This window comes from Archocentrus centrarchus, chromosome 4, assembly GCF_007364275.1.
Source record: "Archocentrus centrarchus isolate MPI-CPG fArcCen1 chromosome 4, fArcCen1, whole genome shotgun sequence".
Lineage (NCBI taxonomy): Eukaryota > Metazoa > Chordata > Actinopteri > Cichliformes > Cichlidae > Archocentrus > Archocentrus centrarchus.
The window spans coordinates 37,734,470-37,758,028 of NC_044349.1; the positions used below are offsets into that span (position 1 = coordinate 37,734,470).

General features: G+C 45.9%; 1 protein-coding gene across 1 annotated transcript in view; it reads left to right on the forward strand.

Moving 5' to 3' along the window:
• Positions 1-23,559, forward strand: part of rab6ba (RAB6B, member RAS oncogene family a) — a 72,553-nt gene that overhangs the window by 39,213 nt on the left and 9,781 nt on the right. The window contains exons 3-7 of the mRNA XM_030727589.1: positions 2,027-2,080; positions 2,402-2,507; positions 5,600-5,711; positions 16,296-16,389; positions 18,036-18,102. Coding sequence (XP_030583449.1) covers positions 2,027-2,080; positions 2,402-2,507; positions 5,600-5,711; positions 16,296-16,389; positions 18,036-18,102 — 433 coding nt within the window. The remainder of the gene's footprint in view (positions 1-2,026; positions 2,081-2,401; positions 2,508-5,599; positions 5,712-16,295; positions 16,390-18,035; positions 18,103-23,559) is intronic.

The window sequence follows — 23,559 nt, forward strand, 5'->3', positions numbered from 1 at the left end:
GGTATAAATGACGTCCTGTCTCTGTGCCAGGCTCTCTGAGTAAGCCCACTGTGGTAGCTGGCATTGCCAAGGAAACGAGTGCGTGAGCAAGCTGCTGATGCCCAGTTCTGTCAGAGTGGGCAGCGGGCACCCTGCTGGGCTGCCTAACAGAAAAAAAATGCAACATATACATCCGGCTGCTTAATCAGAGACCAGCACAAATGTATCTGCATGCAGCTTGAGACAGATGACACTGAGTTTGGCGCCTGCTGATACTGTGTGTAGCACTTGCTGCTGCTGCGTATCAGTAAGTGCTAAACTTCATCCTCTGCATCAGACCCTTCAGTCACCTGCAGCACTGCCTCTAACTGGCCACTGCTGTCAAACATGCTTTAAAGCCACAGCTGTGGCCAGCTGTGGAATCTGGGGTTAGTCCTACAGCAGCTACCACTGAAGCCTTTACCCTCCACATGACACTGAACATCTGGATGTGCTGCTTGTACCACATCTGTCTAAGCCTGTTGTCATTGAATGCCCCCTTTTTAATTACTATTCTTAAAAATGTTTAAGGTACCTGATGCTCAGTAGACCTGGGTTGAGTTTCCCAACTTGACTGCAAAGCATGAACTCTTTGAGAGCAGCCTTATTGTTGGTGACCAAGCTGCCATTGTGTTACTGTAACTCTGTTTGTGCTAGCAAAACAATAAAAACAATAATAAAAAATAAACAGTACAGTAACGTTAGCTCTGAAAGACACTGATAGGACACATTAGCAGAGGTGAAGCCTTGTGGACAGATATCATCCAAAAGATGAGTTATAGAAAACAACAAAACATACAATCAGTGCCTCCCACCAGGAGGAAGTGTGGCTTGAAGATGAGCTTCTACTATATGCTGTCATTTGTTTTGAGCTGCCGCCTCTCCCACATGGTGATATGACCCTTGAAGGTTTACCCAGAATGCACTTTTTGTAGTTTTCTCCAGTGCAAACATCCAGGGCACTAATGCTTGTTTCTGCTCCTCTACATCATAGAAGGTAAATTGGTTGCAGGTTATTCAAACTATTTTTGCCATAGCAATGATGCTTGCTGAAGAAAACTGACATTCAGTCTGCAGACTGATGCTTCGAGTGGGTGTAAAATTGATCTGGTTGCAGTTTTTAAAAGAGATGAAATGTGTTTTTCTGCTGTGTTTATTACATACGAGAGCTTGAAAATGCTGGAAAACAACAATGTGTAATACATTTCAAACCCACCGTCTATGTTTTGAGGGCCTGACAGAAAGCTACAATTCTGTATGGCTTCATCAAATATACTAAAGTTACTGCACATACAGTATTAGCTGGTTCTGTGTCAGGTGGACAGTTTTTTCAGATATGTTTGATTTCATGTTGAATGACCTGTTACTAAAACTCGTGTTTTCCACAGACTGAACTGTTGGCCCTGTTGGTAATGTTAAATGTGGAAGTATATTTTTCAGCACAGTAAAAGACCAGCCTCAGGTCTGCAGGTTATTATTGACTTCCTGGATGCGGCCTGTCTGAGCACCTGATGATATGATGGTGGGCAGAAAGCTGTGGGCTTGGCAGCAGAGTAAACATCCTGTGAAGAGGGAGCACAGTGCCATCTGCCTCATGACACAATAAGGGAATGATTGCTGTTGCTGTGTAAATGTGTGATGAGATCAAACAGCCCATCTGACAGCAAGCTGCAGCTTGAAATAATGCAGCAGTTCTGATTATTTAAGGGTCATATTTACAGGATGATGCTGACATACTGTGAACTGCTGCAGCTGTATGCATTTGATAATGAATCAATAAACATTAGATAGTTGTACCTGGTTAGAAATGAATCAGCAGCGTGCTGAAGCTGAACATTCACCATGCTGTTGTGTGGATATTGATCATCCCGTACACACCCGCAGTGAAGAGTCTCTCCTCTTCTTCACCTTTTGCATCTTTAATGTGGCTGATTCACTTCCTCAATGTTTGCTTTTCCGGCTATTCGGAGTGATGCTGATCCATGGTTATCTTCTTTCCCTAAACCAGGCCACAATTGGAATCGACTTCCTGTCGAAAACCATGTACTTGGAAGATCGGACGGTAAGTTAGAGCTGCATCGTGTCACAGCAGAGATGTTGAGTGTTTGTCTCCCTCAGACAGAAACTTGTACTGTGATTGTGTTCGTCTGTGCAACAATGGCCTGTGTGACTGCATGTTGTCCTGCTAGTTCTATGTGTGTGAAAGGTCCGCTCCTATAAATAATGCCTGTTTGGCTATCTTTGTGCTGTGCGTGCGTGCGTGCGTGCGTGCGTGCGTGCGTGCGTGTGTGTGTGTGTGTGTGTGTGTGGAGCCTGCTGTTTCCAGGCTCTCAGACTATCTGAATAATCTCAGCCTCCTCAGCTTTCTCTCTCCGAACCCCAGGTGAGGTTGCAGCTGTGGGACACAGCAGGGCAGGAGCGCTTCAGGAGCCTCATCCCCAGCTATATACGGGACTCCACTGTGGCTGTGGTGGTCTACGACATTACGAGTCAGTGCCATTACTGCTTCTGTTTTTATTATCATGTCACATTTTGATGTTATACATGCAGGGTGCTGTGCGGACGCACTGGTGTGCTATTTTTTTTAATTCATTTCTTTCACAGGGACAGTGCAGCTGATGGACATCAGTATAAAAATATAAGATGTAAACAGACAAACTGCTCTTTTACAAACGTAGTCTCAGGGTAGGTCACATAAAACTGTTACAAATATACAACAAACATCAGCAGAAGACAAATATAAACTGTGCATCAAAGTACACTGAGCTAAAAATGATCACAGATGGGATGGTTTTGAAATGAAATAAAATATATTTATCATGAAGTTGAGAAATTCCTTAAAAGTGAGTGATGCCACAGCCTGCCTCTGCTTCGGCGTACACCAACAGGAGCAGGCGACAGTTCCCTGGGTAGGTAACATCCAGGATCATCTTTTGTTCACAGTCCAGTTCCTCCACCTTTAACGAACAGCTCTGAAGCCCGGTATCAGCCATGTTTCCATGAAGCACATCACGCTGCACTCATGGTATTCCCTCTGGTGTTCCCTCGGCACTCCAAGCTCATCCATCCTGTTACCCAAGGACCTTACATACATTCCCCGTGATGATAGGACAGTTTATATTTCCTGCTCCTAGCTCCACCTGTGCAGCCCTCCTTTGCAGCTCCTCTGGGAGAACAGGTCCTTTAACATTCAGTATCACTCAGCAGCATCATTTGGTCCCATGTGTTAATAACGTGGCTCTCCACTGAGAAACCAAAAAAAAAAAAAAAAACCACAACGAGCAAGAAAACCCGGGCATAAAGCAACAAAGTTATTAAGATTAATAGATGGTGCCGTGGTAAGCTGTTTGAGATGTGCCCCAGAGTCAGATATGCAGAGTGCTCCTTTATTGCCATTATTCCAATATTTGCTTCCCCTCACTGACAGCAGAGTCAGGCAGAACAGCCACTGTGGCTTTTCAGAGGGGTAGATCTATTTTATTATCTGCTGGCAGAGGAGCTGTGCACTGTAATAACTGTACTTACACCTCTAATCATGCGATGCAAAAATTAATAGAACACAACCATTAATACTGCACAGGACGCTCTCTTATATCACAGCACATAGGCAGTTATTAACACTAATAACTCCACATTTACACTGCTGAAAGGCATGCTGGGTAATGCTAATTGGGCAGATAATATGTTGAGGCTTATGTCCTTTAATTGTTCTTACGGGGAACCAAAATTTGCTCATAAAGCACTGAAGTAATGCATGCAGATATGGCTTTTAGGGATTTATGACAGGGCGTGCTCCCCTAATGGCGCCTGTTTCCAAACAGTAACTCCAACAGACGTTCGGAGCGTCGTCAAAGCCAAACATCCAACCTGGAGGCTGCTGCTCGTGGGCATAAAGGGGCTCACGGTGTTGTGACGTCCCCGAGGATTTTTACTCTGATTGTAAGAAATAAAATTGAACTATATCTGGTGTCTTAGCCACTTTGATCAAAAACATGATGAAAGCATTTACCCCACATAATGTACATGTTTGTGCTTCAGCTCCACGAGGCCTCCTTCATTCTGGAGTAGCTTGCAGGTGACCCCTATTAAAAAAACAGGAAGTCCCCAGAGTGCAGGTTCTTCATTAATTAGCAGGTCCCTGGTTTAGAGATTGCAGGAAGGAACCAGGTGAGGTAAAAATAACGTTACTCAAGGCTAACAGGAGTTTTTCGTGAAGACAGAATCATTTCTAAGTCCAAACAGAATTTATTTGAAGCTGCACTTCATTAACACTAACCAGCCAGATGCTGACTTTGATTGAAAACAGCTGCAACAAGAAGTGACCTCCTATCTAAGTGAGAAGCAGGCAGCCTGCTCTGCAGCCCGGTGCCAAATCTTACTGAAGTGTAAAATTAACTGTTACAGGATTTAATTTTTGTTTATGATACTAAAATGTTAATTATTCTATGTATTACTGACAGAAGAATGAAACACTCTAAACTTATGTGAAGGACCTCCTGTACACCCAGTGAACCTGCCAGGACCTTAATATGTTCCAGAGCACCAAATCCACTCGGAGCACATGTTCTTTACTCTTCAAAGATGTGCAGCATGATATTCATATTCCTGGATGTTTGGTACCTTTGTACACTTTAACTGTATTTATCTGCAGTGGAGAGTAAACAACATGGAGGATTTTAGGCTGCTGATACTATGATAATATATGCTAATGATATGCAGCCTCGTTCTCATGCCTGATTGGCTTAGCCTAATCATGTGATCATATTGTGCTGTGTGATTGGTTATACCTACTTGGCTATTATTGAGTGAAATGGAGAAAGTGGGGATTCCCCATATGTATCAGCTGACCTCAGCCCCCACCCCTCAGCAGATGACCCCCCCCTCCCTGAGCCTGGTTCTGCTGGAGGTTTCTTCCTGTTAAAAGGGAGTTTTTCCTTCCCACTGTCGCCAAGTGCTGCTCATAGGGGGTCATTTGGACTGTTGGGTTTTCTTTGTATTATTGTAGGGTCTTTACCCACAATATAAAGCACCTTTATCTACCTGCCTACCAACCAACCAACCACTGAGTTCGTGTCAACAGCTCATAATATCAAACTTGGTCCTCTGTGTACCACAGTGGGGGAACAGGCTCAGACAGAAGTGATGCTTTTATATATCCCAGCCTGTGTTCTTCCCATTGAAGCTTCCATACACTCCAAAAAACTGGAAAAAACAGAAATCCTTCAAACTTGTAAGCCTTAAAATATCTTTGTAGGCCTCATGTGAATCAGATATTTGATATTTATGTCAGCATTATTTCATAATTTCACCCCAACAATAGAAATACAGTACATCATCTTTTAATAACTTTTTAAGGCTTTTCTACAGTAAAATTAGAAAAACTTTTCATCACCTTTAGAATTTTAACATCTGAGTGTTCCCTTTGGTTTCTTCTCGATTTCCAAAAACCACATACAAACACATTTTACTTTTGGGGACTTGTGTTGACACTACCAAGCATGTCATAATTTAAAAATCCAGGTGAAATGTTAGTCCTTTATGAACATTTTTCTTTGTTTTTTCTTCCTTTTTTCCCCAACAGACGTCAATTCTTTCCAGCAGACATCAAAATGGATCGATGACGTGAGAACGGAGAGAGGCAGCGATGTCATCATCATGCTGGTCGGCAATAAAACAGACTTAGCGGACAAGAGGTATGTCGCTCTGACCCTGTGAACAAGATTGTGTTGGTGAGAGCTCGAAATGCTGCACGACCATCGAAGCTGAACTCAGGGAAGTTTGGTTCAAAAGTCACAGTTTACATCTTGTCAGTTATGTTGATCATTTACATACGTTGCAGTCAGTTATGGGATGTAATAAAGGAAGCAGAATTCCCTCGACTTTGATTATGGCAGCAGAAACTTCAGGGTCACAACCTTCCTAAGAAAAATCGATTATTGAGCCACAGAGAGTGGAATGTGCTCTCTGTCTGTGCTTTTTAACCAAGTCTCAGAACTGTTTAGATATTTATAATTATTACTGCTGACCTTCAAGGAAACAAGTTCAGAACTTTAACCACGGCATCGAGACGGTGATCCAACCAAACGTAACAACATCGAGTCTGCCTCGATGATGAATTGTTTCTGTTTTTCTGTGGGGGGGGGGTACCTGCAGCGTTCACATCTGGAAACCTGTGGACAGTGAAGGTGAGCTGTTCGTTCACTGAGATCTGTAAGGTGCTGCACAGCGTCGTGGACCTGTGAGGGATGCAGTGGTCTGATTTGATTGCTGTTTGTGCTGCAGACTATTTGAAGATGCAGCACAAAAAAAATCAAAGGGGCCTGTGGCAAATTTTTCTCCCCACTGGGGAGAAAAAGAATCCAGCAGAGGTGGGGAGATGTGGACCACAGGGGGGAGTCTCCACATTCTCCCCCAGCATCCTTTCTACAGGTTTTGGGACTTTTAGCACTTTGCAGTCTCTTTCATGCCGTGTGAATGTCCGTGTCAGTCCTGAGGCTCGTCCAGCCCAGCTCCCCATCTATCCGTCTGTTTTCTGAACAGCTGCTCCGGTTCAGGGTTGCGGGGGTACTGGAGCCTATCCCAGGTGTCATACAGTGAAAGGCGGGGTACACCTGGACAGGTCGCCCATCTGTCGCAGCCGGCTGGTCTAATAAGAATGAATCAAGCTATCTGACTGACTCCATCATTGGATTAGATGTTGGAGTGCCTTGCTGCATTATGCTTCATATGAATGCATATTTATATCACCTCAGTGGGAAATGAATGTTTGCTGCAGTATTTCTCAAATATTCTAATGAATAAACTAACTGTTTATTATTATTATAGTGATTATGGTGGGACTCTGCTGCCTCTTATTGGAGGACTTCCTGTCAGGCTGCCTGCTTTGAAGGGAGAAAATTATTGCTTGCTTCAGTGTTTCAGTCTGCAGGGACACTTGAGCACCATGAGCTGTGTGCATAAGGGAATTTGTTTTTATTCATATTCTATATGAAGGTGTATACTGTATCGGCGCAGCAACGAGCAGGTGAGAAACTGCTGATGAGACGGCGCGTTTAATAAAGCTGCGACTGATTCGAAGGGGGACTGCTGAGAGAAACGGGGGGGCAGAAATATACATTAGTGAACAGGAGCAAATAAAGGGAGAATTGAACCATAAAATTACTTTTGTCCTGATGCCAGAATGCGTTGTGTATAAAATGCAGATCACTTTCAGAATGTAAAATGTGAACAGTGATTGAGAACGAGCTGCTGGTCTTTGAGAAGGTTTCTGAATGAAAAGTTGGTCATTTATGAACTTATATTTATTTATAGTTTAACTAGAAACATCCAGCATCACAGCTCCGCTGTGAGCACAGCTTTTACTTTGGAAATATTTTTAACCACAACTGGATGTCGTGACTGTTTTTTAGCATCGACATTTTTGCTGGGTTGTTTTTGAGTATGATTTTCTATGATCTTTGTATCAACTAGAACAAAATAAAATAAAACATTTTAGACAGATAAATGTAAATGGCTCAAAAATGTCTGTAACTTAAAACGGGCTGTGGTAACGCTGCAGAGGGGTGATGCGCTCAGGCTGGGGTCAGGACCCCAGCCTGAGCGCTGTGGGGGGAGCTTCAGAGAGCTGTGCATAAAGGAGCGCTGCAGACCTCCATGAGCTGAAGCGCCGCCGTGAAGAAGACACGCGCAAAGTTATTACAAGTTATTGTTGCTGCAAACTACTGAGGTGTGCTCAGCTTTTCCACGTCTGCATTTGTTTCATTTTTGTTAAAGAAATGTGATGACACAGTGTGACGTGCCGTGCTGTTGTGTTTACCTCAGACCTGCTTTATTACGGCCTGATGTGTAAAACCTTTGAACTGACAGCGGGCAGACTTCCCTTTTTCCATGGCTGTGTGAGCCACACACTGAATGATGAATCTCAGGGCTTCACATTAATCTCGCCACACCCCCTAGGGCAGGGGCAGTTCCTGTGAACATGGGCTTGGGTTTTACATGGAGAACTGGAGCTGCTTCTTCCCTGTCTCCATCTGTCAGATATGAAAGTTTGCTGAATGTCAGGCGCTCCTCTGGAATCCAGTAATTGAATTGTTCTGGTCAGTCTTGTTTTAGCATGCAGCGGCAGTAACTCTGACAGAGGAGTTCCCTTTGGCGTGATTGTGTCTGAGTTCACAGCCTGTCAGTAACTGTGAAGGGGAAGCAGGAAAAACGCTGCTGACTGCAACTTTCAGGATGTCTCACTGGACCTGTCAGTAAAGGTTCGTGGCCACACAAACGGCAGGCCAAATACAAGCTCAGGCGACACCGAGCAGGTCTGTGCACCAGTGATCCCACACAGTGTAGGAAATACAGTGATCATCCTCAGCTGCTGGAATGCTGTTTTAATACGTTTAATCAGCTGCAAACTATTTTAGAAATGTGAGCCTCCAGCAGCAGTGCTTAAACTCACTGAACCTTTTTTTCTCTTTAATTTGTGGCTAATTTAGCTTTTCTCTTCATGTGCTGTGGAAGTTAAAGCCTCACAGTAAATGCTCTGTGGTACAGATGTGAAGGCTGTTTAGTGCATTAACATCACCTCACCATCCTCTCCCAATGTGCTGCTTTCTAAAGGCAAATCAGCCTTATTGCTGTGGTTACAGGCCTCGCAGCAATGTGCCTTGTGCAGAAAATGTGAAGCCCTGCAGGTTTTTAGTGCTCCAGTTTCAAACAGCAGAAGCTTAATGAAACAAATCTCCTTTTTTATTGAAAAGCACATTTAGGTGCAGTACAATAGTGTGCAATTTCTCACACACATGTGCTTGGACTTGCAAGAGAGGAAACTAAAGGAAACTACAGACATCCCAGATCTCAATAAAACACATCCACCAAAACCGCATCAGGCAGTTTGTGGTGACGAATTTCACCAAACTGACATTTATTTTATTATTTTATTCATTTATTTGTGAGTTCACGTCATCATTTTATTGATCTCAGTTAACTAAAATGCTTTATATAAATGTAATATCCTTGGCTTCCATGTCAGCTTTAGAGACGCAGCCACATCAGTTTTGTGGATCCATCTTTGGGCAGGAGGGTGGGTGCTAATTTATCAGACAGCAGAAGGATGGATGTAGCTTCAGGGTCTGAAAAGGAAAGCAAAGCCTTAAACCTGCATGCTCATTAGGCCAGCAGGGGGCGACTCCTCCCGGCTCTATAGAAGTCTGTGGAGACAAAACACTGAAATAAGTAAAGATGACTTTGAATTCTTCTGTGATCTCAGGGTGTTTCTGTTGTCATGAGTTATTTTGGCCACAGTCGCTGTAATCTTTCAAAAGCATCTTAGAATAAGTCAGCGTTGTATTTGTGAGCATTTCTCAAGAAGAAGCAGAGATTTGTGTGTGTGGCTGGTGATGCAGTGTGTTGTGACGATTATCAGGAGGAGCACCTCTGTGAGCCGGGCGCTCTCTGTTTGTTGGTTTGTTTATTCGTGTGTGGTGGAGCTTTTCCTGGCTCTTTGCGCTTAGGGGAGTTCAAATATGCAGACTTTAGGTACCACCCATCCCCAGGAGCTCTGTTACACAGACATCCAGAGCGCGTCGTGCACCAGGCAGCCTCAGCCTAGCAGAGCCTGGTGTGAGGACAGCAAGCAGATCAACACACTGTTTGATTCCCTTTTTTTTCTACTGCACTGCTGCTGTGAGACCTCAGTGTTTAATTAATTTAATTTCTAAAAGTTCATTTGATCCACTAAAAGCTTTGGGTGGTTTATAAGAGATAAATAACCAAAAAGCAGAAATTTCATGTCAGCGGGGGGGGGCAGCAGGTCGCAAACACGACACGCGTGTGTGTGCAGTTGTATTTCTAGCCACCTGATCAATAATTCTAATAAAATAAACCAGCAGGGGGCCCCGAGCAGTACCAGGCTCAGAAGAAATTAGGGGACCAAAAAGAAAAGTTCGAATCACCTGGTCTGGTGATTCAAACCCACCCTCAGTCCGTTTGTCTCTGCCGGGCTTTTCCCCAGCTTTACTGTCACTTCAATTTTATTTACATAGTGTAGGAGTCAGTGGAAGGAGACACGAGCAGGTATGTAGTCTCAGCTTTATTGGCGGTCAACTCACAACCAGCTAGGACTCAAAAATATGACTGCCTCTCAAAAGGAGAAGTCAAGCCCTTTTATTCCAGGCCTCTCTCTCCCGCCTTTTCCAGATCTATTCCGGTCTCTCTCTTCGCAATAAGAGCTTGGGGCATTCTGGTGTGAAATGTGCATATATGTGGCCACCACACAGGCCCCCCCTGAACACACAGAATGGCAAACAATACAATAATAAAACAGCAACCATTTTCAACGCAACATAGCAAAAATAAAATACCACATCAAAAGTATCTCCTAGGGGGTTTAACAAGGCGGCCGCTACGGCTGTGCTTGGCGACCACAGGTGGTGAAAACGATGGAGAAGAAGAAGAAGAAGAAACAGCCTTTATTGTCCCACAGAGGGGAAATTTGGGTGTAACAGCAGCCGCAGTTATTATAAATATAAATAAAGATATAATAATTCACACTATTAAGAAAAGAATATATATAAAATCAACAAACAATATTAACCTTAATACTACTAATAATAATAACACTATATACAATGTGCATGATGTGCCGGACTATTTACAGTATATTATATATTATCCTACATTGTGTAGGCTATTGTGGTTTTTGTTGGGAGCAGTGATGGTTATAAAGTCTTACAGCTGCTGGGAGGAAGGATCTGCGGTAACGCTCCTTTGTGCATTTAGGATGCAGCAGTCTGTCACTGAAGGAGCTCTCCAGCTCAGCAACAGTTTCATGCATGGGATGGGAGACCTTGTCCATCAGTGATGTTATTTTGGTCAGAGTCCTTCTGTCTCCCACCACCTGCACTGAGTCGAGAGGACATCCTAGGACAGAGCTGGCTTTCCTGATGAGCTTGTCTATCCTCTTCCTCTCAGCTGTAGACAAGCTGCTGCTCCAACATACTGCTGCATAGAAGATGGCTGATGCCACCACAGAGTCATAGAAGGTCTTCAGGAGTGTCCCCTGCACTCCAAAAGACCTCAGCCTTCTCAGCAGGGGCATAGCCCCGACTACGGCGAGACTGCCCCCTCGCAGGGGAAAAAACAGCAGCTGGGGGCAGGTCCTCCGAGTGAGGCATAGAAACGGGAGGACGACCGCGGCGCGGAGGTTGGGCCAACTCAATAGGACCATCCGGAAACATGTGAGCAGGCTTAAGGCGATCCACCGAAACCCGCTCCTGACTACCTCCCAGCTCAACCAAAAAATCCTTAGGTCCCACCTCTAGCACACGGAATGGACCATCATAAGGAGGTCGAAGTGGAGAACAGTGCGCGTCATGGCGGATAAAAATGTACTTGGCAGACATCAGGTCCTTTGGCACATATGACTGTGGAAGGCAGTGATGCGCCGCTACTGGGGCCAAAAACCTATCATTCCCCGGGAAAACCGGCCCGCTCCTTTTGTCGGCCCCCGAAGCAGATGCACCAGGAAGGAATTCCCCTGGAACCCTCAAAGGCTGGCCCAGGACCAGCTCGGCTGAAGAAGACTGCAGGTCCTCCTTAGGTGTCACACGCAGGCCCAGCAGGACCCAAGGAAGGCGGTCAACCCAGCTGCTGTCCACCAGCGCAGCCCGTAAGGCAGCCTTCATGGTACGGTGGAACCTCTCGCAAAGGCCATTGGCCTGCGGGTGGTACGCGGTAGTGCGATGGAGTCTGACGCCAAGGTTCTCCGCCACAGCAGTCCACAGCTCAGACGTGAACTGAGGACCCCTGTCAGATGTCAAGTCAAGCGGTACGCCAAACCGAGATACCCAGGAGGAGACGAACGCACGAGCAACATCTGCTGAGGTGGTTGACGCCAAAGGAACTGCTTCAGGCCACCGAGTCGTCCTGTCCACCATTGTCAGGAGATGGGTGAAACCCCGGGAAGGGGGAAATGGACCTACCAGGTCTACATGGACATGTTCGAATCTTCTCTGGGGTATGGGAAAGTGCTCCAGAGGGGATTTGGTGTGTCGTTGCACTTTGGCGCGCTGACAAGCAACACATGAGGAAGCCCACGCCCTGACCTCTTTCCGGAGGCCGGGCCACACAAACTTGGCCCCCACCAACTTAACTGAGGCTTTAACTCCTGGGTGCGAAAGAGAATGAACTGCCTCAAAAACCCACCGACGCCAGCAAGCAGGAACCAAGGGGCGAGGCCTGCCCAATGAGACGTCGGAAAGTAGGGTTACGCCACTATCCTGAAATGAGACATCTTCCAAACGCAAACTGGACTCGGCCACCTTAAAAGCCTGAATCTCCGTATCCGTAAGTTGGTCGGCAGCCATGGCAGAGTAGTCCACTCCCAAATGCACAGAACTAACCTGCGCCCTGGACAGACAGTCAGCCACCCGATTACACTTGCCGGCGACGTGCTGAATGTCAGTGGTAAACTCTGAAATAGCAGAAAGCTGCCGTTGCTGCCGTGCAGTCCATGGTTCTGAAACCTTTGCCATGGCAAATGTGAGAGGTTTGTGGTCTACAAAAGCGGTAAAGTCACGGCCCTCAAGCAGGAACCGGAAATGACGCGTCGCGAGAAAAAGGGCAAGGAGCTCCCTGTCAAACGTACTGTACTTTCTCTCCGCATCCCGAAGCTTCCTGCTAAAAAAGGCGAGGGGCTGCCAAGCACCACCCACCCATTGTTCGCACACAGCCCCGACTGCAAAATCGGAGGCATCGGTAGTAAGGGCAACAGGCGCCTCGGGAGACGGGTGGGCCAGCAGGGCAGCGTTGGCAAGAGCAGCTTTGGCACTGTCAAATGCCTGCACCCGCTCAGGTGTCCACTCTATCTCTTGGTTGCCTTTCTTGCCCTTAAGTGCATTGTACAGAGGGTGCATGAGGTGAGCAGCCCGGGGGATGAAACGGTTATAAAAGTTCACCATCCCCAAAAACTCCTGCAGGGGCTTCACTGAGAGAGGGCGCGGAAAAGCAGAAACCGCCTCCACCTTAGCGGGCAGGGGAAACGCCCCTTGGGGCGAAACGAGGTGTCCCAAAAACTCTATGGCCGGCAGACCGAACTGGCATTTAGCTGAATTCACAATCAAACCGTGCTCACTGAGACGCTCAAACAACTGGCGGAGGTGCACTGAATGCTCCGCGGCGGAAGGGCTGGCAACCAGTATGTCATCCAGATAGACGAACAAAAATGGCATACCACGCAAAACGGAGTCCATGAGGCGCTGAAACGTCTGTGCCGCGCCCTTCAGACCGAAGGGCATTCGCAAAAACTCGAAAAGGCCAAAAGGAGTGATAACCGCGGTCTTGGGCACATCACGCGGATGGACAGGAACCTGATGGTATCCCCTCACCAAATCCACCTTTGAAAAAATAGTTGCCCCCGCAAGATGAACCGAAAAATCTTGAATGTGGGGAACCGGGTACCTGTCATTAGTCGTCGCATTATTAAGGCGCCTAAAATCCCCACAAGGGCGCCACCCACTGTCAGCTTTAGGGACCATGTGCAACGGGGACGCCCACGGGCTGTTTGAGCGGCGCACAATACCAAGGCGCTCCATGTTTGCAAACTCCTCCCTGGCTATCGCTAACTTAGCGGCATCGAGACGGCGTGCACGCGCAAAAACCGGCGGACCCACAGTGGTAATGTAATGCTCCACACCATGTTTAGCTACGGCTGCAGAGAAGGTGGGAACCGTGAGGGTGGGAAACTCGGCAAGCAAACGCTGGTACTTATCACCTGTGGCAAGCATGTTAGCGAGGGGCAGGGGGCCAGGACTACCAAGTGTACAGGGGTAGGTATCAAAAGACACAGCATCTATCAAGCACCTATTAGCTACATCGACCAACAACCTGAAAGCACACAAGAAATCAGCGCCGAGTATAGGTACTGACACAGACGCTATCACAAAGTCCCAGTTAAACTGACGTCCCTTGAAACACACAGTCACCAACCTCATTCCATATGTGCGAATGGGGGTACCGTTCGCCGCGTCCAGCAGGGGTCCGTGACATTGTCCCAAGGCGTCCGCAGCTGAAGCCGGCATGATGCTACGCTGAGCACCCGAGTCCACAAGCAGACGGCGTCCCGAAGCAGTGTCCTCAATGAAGAGCAGCTTGTCCGAGCTGCCAGCGCACACAGCTGCTAGTGAGCACTGGCCCTCTCGTTTCCCTGGTGCTGGAAGGTACACGGCGGAATGCAGCGCTTCGCCTTCACTCCGAACCGGCGATGATAGAAGCAGAGCATGCTCTCCTTCCTCCGGCGCTCTGCGACGGCGGCCACAGCACCAGCTTCTCTAGTCTCCGTCCCTTGTAGAGCCGCACTCGGTAAAAGTGCATGCACTCCGGAATGCCTGGATGCCAGCAAAATCTTGTCCGCCTCTTCCGCTAGCCCGCGGTAATCCTTGGCCCGTATGAGAGCGGAGCTGGCTAGCGCGGTGCGTACGGGAGGGGGGAGCTGGCGCAGGAACAGATGCGTAAAGAGAAACGAAGCGTCGCCCGGGCCGAGCAGAGCCAGCATGTGCTCCATCAGTTCGGAGGGTTTACCATCTCCCAAGCCATTCAGGGACAACAGGCGATCAGCCCGCTCTTCGTCTGAAAGCTGATAAATCCGCAGCAGATTCTCCTTCAGCGCTCCATACTTGTTAGCAGGCGGCGGGTCCCGGAGCAGTCCCATCAGCCGGCGGGTAGAAGCAGAGTCCAGCGCCGCGACGACATGGTAATACTTGGTGTCGTCTGAGGTGATCCCGCGGAGGTGAAACTGGGCCTCCACATGCTGGAACCAAGGCTCTGGATCGTGCTGCCAGAACTCCGGGAGCTTGACCGTGGCCGCAAAAATAGCGGGAGAAACGGCGGCGGCTGGTGAGGAAACAGCGGCCGCGGCCGTTGAGCTGTCGTCAGCAGACATGTTCTTTAGTCGGGGTCACCAATGTAGGAGTCAGTGGAAGGAGACACGAGCAGGTATGTAGTCTCAGCTTTATTGGCGGTCAACTCACAACCAGCTAGGACTCAAAAATATGACTGCCTCTCAAAAGGAGAAGTCAAGCCCTTTTATTCCAGGCCTCTCTCTCCCGCCTTTTCCAGATCTATTCCGGTCTCTCTCTTCGCAATAAGAGCTTGGGGCATTCTGGTGTGAAATGTACATATATGTGGCCACCACAATAGCACCAAATCACAGCAAGCAGTCGCCTCGAGGTGCTTTATATTGTAAGATAAAGACCCCACAATAACGGTCCTGTTGTTATAAAGAGTCACCTGGTCATGTAAAGTGTATTTGATTAATTTAAACGAGGAAAGAAAAAAGGAAACAGTGATCAAATCAGTCCTGAAATGATTTGATTACCATGAGCGATGGTATTGTTGAGCAGAGGTGATCGTCAGTGAGAGCTGATGTCAGTCATTTCCATTATATCTGCGCTGCTTTTCCAGTGCGCGTGAATGTTGCTCGGATGCCACAGATTCCACATCCATGATCCATCATGCTCTTTTCTTTCCAACTGCCTGTCTGATGATGACTCAGGCGGCGTGTTGTTTAAGTTGGAAGTCAGACACATGCATCCAGAAATAGTCACAGAAGCTCTGATGCAACTCTGTCAGGTGGTGTTATTATGTAAATATATTTCCAGCACAGTTTCTGCTCCCGCTGCAGGAACCTCTATTTCTATCCCCGAGTCTCTTTCTTCTGTGCAAACGTGACATTACCGAAGGAGACGAGAAGCTGTTAAATACGAGGCTGCTGCGTTTGAAGCTTCGAAGAGGCCAGCTGAAAGCAAAGACAAATATTTTTGAGGGAGTGAACGCCTAAAAATGCTTTGTGTGAGGACGGGCGGGTCTAGATTGATTTAAGCTGCTGGTCTTAATGAACCTGCTGGCTGTCGGGGCTGTGGAGTCAGCAGGATGGTGCTGATCTCTCTGTTTGTGTCAGGTGTTCATTAACGCAGTCTCTATTTCACAACGAGAGCCAAACAATCGCTTCCAGATTCATTAAAATGCAATGCAAATTGGCTGTTATTAATTTCTCCCAGGACAAAGTAATTAATCATTTTCAGCCTATTAGCCAAGCCTGGTGTTTCCTTGCCAGCCTAAAATAATCAGCTGCTAATAGCGGGCTTCACTGTGAGTCTCTCTGCAGCATCTATTTGTCTTTGAATGTTAATAAGAGAAAATTAGCCTCAGCTTTGTGTCCAGTTTCTGTAAACAGTGTGTTATTATCTCCAGTCTGCAGCGATTTGATGGAAGTGACTCTTTATTTACAGGCAAATCACAATTGAGGAAGGCGAGCAGAGGGCCAAAGAGCTGAGCGTCATGTTCATCGAGACCAGCGCCAAGACAGGTTACAACGTCAAACAGGTGAGTGTTTGCTGTTTCTCCCTGTGAGTGACAGGTGCAGAGTCTGAAACACTCTCTGATAGGAGGCGGCTTAAAGGCACCCCGTGTGAGTCCCGGGAGTCCAATAAACACGCAGAAAGAACTTCCTGTCTCATAAAACAGCCTCACAGCTGATTTCTTATGCTTGTATCTGTTTGATTCCTGGATGCTTCAATAGCCTCTCAAACCACATTCCTCCACACCTGTCGCTGTCTGTGGCAGCAGTTTGGCCGCTGAGTTATCAGCCAGTGATGGCTGGCTCGTTATCAGGCTGCATCGTTAGACTGTACGTGAGCATCACAGACACGGATCCCTGCTAATCAGTGCTCAGCAACATCAGTAAAATCCCAGAATTTCACTCAGCAAAACTGGAGCTCAGACTTCTCCGACAATCACGCAGCAGCCATATTATTTATTATTAAATATAATACCTTCCATGCTTATGTTGGCCATTTTAACATGGGACTCTGTGGGGACTGACTCAAACCTGCAGTCTTTGGTAAGTCAGTGTTAATGGACCACCTTTTTTAACCTCCTGCTTGATCAGAAGTCAGGGCTTATGCATAAGCATTTTTGTAGTGTGTGTCCATGACATGCAAAACAGAGAACTCCACAATAAACGTTTGTTATTGTGAAAGTCAGTTGTGACCACTGCAGGACCGGCGTGTGTCCAAACAGAGCTCTGCGTTAGTTACTTCCTAACTGACGTGTAAAAAGATTTAGGGCCTGCAGATACAAAGAGAAGCCAGCCCGGTCCATCAGAGGTCTTCCTGTTTCTGAACAGATGATCTTTGTTGGTAACAATGACTGACTGTCGAGTTAATCAGCAGTGAGATGAAGGGACGCTGCACTGTGTCTGTCAGTGAATGGTGTTGCTGGCAGGAGTCAGCACACAGCAGCAGAGACAGGGGGGGCACCGACGGTGCTGAGCAGAGCGCACTGAAAACAAAGGTGGTCGCAGTCCTGCCTTTAACAGCTGTTGGGCTGCATCATCAGTCCTGCAGCACAAGATTTTATTTTCATCCGCCTGTGCTGCTCTATAATAACCGGTCGTATTGGTGGGTAACTGATATACTGCAGAGAAGATGATTGGGGTCGTTCAGAAACGGTGTTATCATTTTCATATTTCATATTCAGTCCATGAAAAATCAATCAGTCCTCCACCCTGACCCCTTCACAATCAGCTGACTTTTTTACGTGCCATAATTTTAATGTCTTTAATGAAGCCATGAACAGTTTCACCTTCATGCTATGAATATTTCTCCACCTTTCAGCCCCCATAAAGAGAGGGGTTCAAATTTGTTACTTTCAGAGGCGTCCGTGTGAAAAAGCTGCTCATCCGTCACACACTTACAGTCACAGTCTGAAGCCAAAACCACGCAAATTAAAAAGCACAATTTCAGCCCACAGCTGTGTACTGACAGGGACTGACTCCTACTCATGTTTGTGTTTCCGAGGGGGGGTCTGGTGGGAACTTCTTTAAAGGTTGACCCATCTCACATTTTCAGTTCACCGCTGTGTAATTTCTGTTGTCTTATTTGATTTTGACCCTAATTTGAATGGGATTGTGTTGAGATTAGACACTACGTGTTGTGTGACCCTGTCTGCACTCTGTTCCTTTCTTTCAGCTGTTTCGCCGTGTAGCTGCTGCCCTTCCAGGGATGGAAAGCATGCAAGAAACAAGCAAAGAAGGGAGTATCCTTCAAGCAGCAGGCACATTATTAAACTGTGCCATTGTTTTCCTCACAGCTCGTTATACAGCAGCACACTGTGGCACCAGCCACTTCACCCAGTCTCCTTCTTTTTTCCTTATTTAACGGTAGATGGGTGCATTGCCGCCACCATGTGGTGGTAGGTGTGTGTTACATGCTGTCAGCTGCTGTTAAAACTAAGGCAGATACAGACAGTATAAAGCACCTGTGGGTTTTGGACATTCGAGAGCTTCACTGTTAACATTTTGTCTGCTGAAAAACTGCTAGCATGTGTGGGAGCCAGAAGTGAGCATATCTGGACCAAAGGCTGCGCCAGTAAACAGACACACAGCAGATTTTTGTGATTTTGCAGCACCAGATCAATGAAGATGTGATTGAAGCGCAGACTTTCAGCTTTAGATCAAAGGATTTTACTAAAACTTTGCATTAACTGTTTACTGATGACACCCATTATTATACACAGCCCCCCACTTTCAGAGAGTCAAAGGTCACTGGAAAAATCATTTTAAACATCAGGATTGTTTTTAATATTGGTGAAATCAGATTACTCAGAGTGTGGAGGAGCCTGACTCTCATTCATGCACAGAGGATGAAGGCTCTTTGGTCTTCAGTATTTCTAAATGTCGTGGTTTCAAGTCTCGGGGAGACGTCCGGCTCTCCCATTTCACTCGTTTATCCCAGTTATTCTTTTCCATTCAGGAATCTTTGGAGTTTCTTAGTTACTAGCAGTTAGTCACATTTGTAACAAATGTCAGCTTCATTTTTTTGAGTCCAGTCAGCACATTTCCAATATAAATAACACTAAAATCTCACAAAACCACAAAAATATTTCCACACATTCTCCATCATCAAATCATCACTTTCTTTTTAGTAGTTTAGTTCAAGTATTTAAAAGTCGTGACCCCCCCCAAAAAAAGAAAAAACATGAGATATTACGTAAAACAGAGAAGAGGAAGCATTTGAATCCTGATATGATGGCATCAGTCACCACTCGGGTGGTGAACCCTGCATCTATTTAAATATCTGTCTGCTACTTGTCTCATAAAAGTGTCTGCAGCTCAGGTTTTTCATCGCTGCTGCCTGATGGGTGAAGGAGGGGGGCAGACAGTCGGGACCTGCAGGTTTGTCTGCAGTGTTTCAGGTTTGCTCGTTTCAAGCAGTGACAGGAGTCTCAGCCTTTAGCTGTCCTGACTGACACCTTATTTCTGCTGCTGCCAGCCGAGCATGTCGCAGTTTCACCTGTGAGAGGTTTGTCGGGTCCTGCAGGATTACAGAACAAAACTTTATTGAGGGAGGAGGAGGACCATAAATGCTGCAACACTCCTGAATGTTCACAGAGTGATTAAGAGCATCACCAAGAGTTCTCCAGACTAGTGAGTTATACTTATTTGAAAGCATAATCTACTATTACCATGACATTAAATAGAAAGAGGTAGTTTAGCATTTTGCAGCTCTGATTTACTCTATAATTATTCTGCAGAAACGACCACAGTTGTTTCCAAGTAAGAAGTCACAGCGTTAACATGTAATCACTGCATTATTAGTTTGAACCAGCCGGTTTGGGCAGGCAGGATCACCTTCTCAGCCTCCCTGGGAAGGTCCACGCCGGGGTGCTGGAGAGGAGTCTGTCCGTTAACCAAAGCTCGGATTCAGGAGGAACAGGGCAGTTTTCATGGTCAGGCAAAACTGGACCAGCTCTTTATCCTCTTGAGGTACTTGAGTGTCTGTGCCGGTTTGCACAACCAGCCTACACGGACCTTTGATTGGAGAAGAGATTTGATTGCGTCCCATGGGGCTTCCTCTGGAGAGCTGCTCATGCCTCAACTGTAGTGAGGGCCCGGTGGGGACTGGACTAGGTCAGAGCTGCCCTTTTGTCACCGCTTCTGTTCATTTGGACAGAACTTCTAGGTGCAGCCATTTGGTGGAGGAGGCAGGAATCGGTGGTCTCGGGGCAGCTGGGATGGAGAATCAGCACCTCCACATCTGAGGCCATGGTTCTCAGCTGGAAAAGGGTGGAGTAACCACATCTGGACATGTCCAGCTGGCAGACCCAGGACACACTGAGGAGAATGCATCTCTAGGCTGACCTGGGAAGACCTTGATGTTACCATCTTTATAATGATAATAACTGCAGAGAGCCCTCAGGCTGTCTGGGTCTCTGCATTCATTTTACAGCTGTTACTTTATCTGGTTTCACAAAATCCTGTTTCTAATATAGATTTTTCTGTTTGAGAAAAACTAGCACAGCATTCAGACCTAAAATATTCAGACCCTGTTGCTTTTGCAGACTGAGTATTATTGTAGTCAAAAGACTATTTCTGTGTAAAGTCATTTAAAGTCCCCGTCATGGCTCTGTTCTGGGACCTCCCCCCTTCCTTCCATGTGTATACGCCCCAGCACAGAATAGAGCGAACATCAGTGACACGTACGACTTTAATGAAGTCAGATGCGGTTGGAACGCTGGGTGCAGGTGGGCTGCAAAGCAGCTTGCAGATGTGATCTTTTTTGATCTTCAGAACAGGAACAGGCATGTAAGCAAAAATATCACAAAAAACTTGAGTCAAAGGCGACTGGACCTCATTTTAGACTCTTTGATGTTTCCCATCTGAGCTTCAGCTCTCAAAGCTGGAGAGTCCCAGGTATTTAGCTTCTAGAGGGGCTGTGACTTTGGAGGCGGTCCTAGCAGGATGTTTGTGAGTCACTGCCCCACCCTATCATGGTGTTGTTAAGGTCACACTGGGTGAGGTGTGAATGGTGTCATAAACCACTGAGTCTGCTTTAATTATTCTAAAAAAGTTTCTAGAACATATTTCAAATACGACACATTTAATTTATGCATATATACAGTACTGGTACTCTATATGATCTCTTTGAATAATATTGTGGTGAAGCAGGAGTAGCAGATGTTCAGGTGTGGGGGCTGCTGTAGGGGGGCTGCCATCTTCAGAGATGAGCTGCAGAGATGTAGGGAGCTCCCTTCTTTCTAAATCTCCTCAGTATGGCGAGGGAGAGTGATTGCAGCATTGAACTGTGCATACGGCCACCTGATGTTTGTTTTAGATGGGCTTGAAAATGTGTGAATCATAACATAACACATTCTGTGCGCTCACATCAAGCTGAAAAGAAACTAGCAGAGGTAAACAAGACCTGACACCCAGCAGACGGATGCTTTCTCTTAATTATGTCTTTCCAGCATTAATCTGAGCTGTGTTCAGTTTCTGCTGGTAAACTATGTGGCCTGCTTATGCAGCGCCTCTCTGAGGGTTTCATTCTGTTTGTGCTGGTAGGGGCCAGGATGTGGCTATTCTTTTTCAGATAAACAAAAAATAATACCTTAAATACTGAACATCTCTCAGGGAGCAGTAATCAGCCATTTCTCCTGTAAGGTTCTCATGCTGTGGAGGGGCGTTGACTACCAGCTGACGTTGCAGAGTCTCTCCGATCTTGGGACGGGACATTTGACACAGCTGTAAAAATTGCACATGCCTATTTGAAATATAACTTGTGGGGCTTTTAAAACGTTAATTTGTGGCAAAGTCAATAAACTTTAGATGTAGTTTTATATGAGATTTACCTGAAAATTCTGTACCTGCAGGTTTTATGTCCTGGTGCCCGAATCGGTGCCCAGGGCCTCTACCATCATGGCTGCCCTGTACTGAAACTTTCCTGAAACAATCCATTTTCAACAAATAGCTGTATATAAAAGATGGACGTGGGTTACAGCCAGCTCCAAAATGCCTTTAAAAGTGCATTCTTTGCAATGGCCAGCAGGGGGCTTTCAAAAAGAAGTCTGATTGTATAGAAATCTGCAGAAAACAGCTTTCAGCTTCCCTCTGTGACCCCGTAAACACTCCCCTCATGAATTTAAGGTCTCACCATAGGCGTAGGAACCGGGGGGGATGGAGGGGACATGTCCCCCCCAATATTGGAGACAGGCGCATTTGTCCCAACCAAAAATTACACAGCGGAGGAGAAAAATACTTGATTTTGAAATCTTTAACTCACATGCTTTTATTTTGAAGGCACAACATACACTCCCCCCCTTCCTCTGAACGGCTCTGAGTGTTTGGGAGGTGGGAGACAGCGGCAGGAGTCAGAAACTCTTGAATGAGGTAAAACAGTCTGTCAGGATCGTTGCCATGAACTGAGGCATAGGCGACATATGCGGCTACCACCACCAGGGGGCCCCCAAGCTCACATACATTTGTAATGAAACTTTATGCTAGTGCACTGGTAACATTTGTCTATGCACTGGTAACAATTATCTGGTAACATTTATCTGTGCATTGGTAACAATTATCTGTGCATTGGTAACAATTATCTATGCACTGGTAACTATGCATTGGTAACATTTATGTGTGCACTGGTAACAATTATCTATGCACTGGTAATATTTGTGTATGCACTGATAACAATTACCTATGCATTGGTAACATTTGTCTGTGCATTGGTAACATTTATCTATGCATTGGTAACATTTGTCTATGCACTGGTAACATTTATCTGTGCATTGGTAACATTTATCTATGCATTGGTAACATTTATCTATGCATTGGTAACATTTATCTGTGCATTGGTAACATTTATCTGTGCACTGGTAACATTTATCTGTGCACTGGTAACATTTGTCTATGCACTGGTAACATTTGTCTATGCACTGGTAACATTTATCTGTGCATTGGTAACATTTGTCTATGCACTGGTAACATTTATCTATTCATTAGTAACATTTATCTGTGCATTGGTAACATTTATCTGTGCGCTGGTAACATTTTGTCCCCTTAGAATTACAAGGTTCTATCTACGTTCTGACCAGTTTTGAGATATTAAGCTTTAAAGTTTTTGCACTCTGTATAGCAAAAATTATACATGGAATAAGTCTAGTTCACACATGATTATGAAACACACCCTATATGTATTCTAAATCAGTAATATCAAAATGCTGTTAAATGTACAAATGTTTTGGTTTTTTTTTGAATAAGTATAATGCAGATAGAACCTTCTAATTCTAAAAACTCATTTTTTGTTTGGAATTATAAGGTTCTGTCTGCAAAATTTGATAACTACTACTGATTTTCAAGGAATGAAAAATAGTTAACTTACAGTAAGTTTTAAACCATAAAATTATAGATATAATAGAGTGTCCACAATTATGGTTAAAACTACTACCTCACAGGTAGATTGACATCTAGGTCTGGGTTCGATTCCACCTTGGCCCGGGTCTCTCTGTGTGGAGTTTGCATGTTTTCCCCGTGTCTGTGTGGGTTTCCTCCCACAGTCCAAAGACATGCAGTTACTGGGGTTTAAGTTAATTAGTCACTCTAAATTGCCCATAGGTGTGAATGGTTGTCTGTCTCTCTGTGTTAGCCCTGCGACAGGCTGGCGACCTGTACAGGGTGTACTGTGCTTCTCACCCTATGTCAGCTGTGATAGCCCCCCC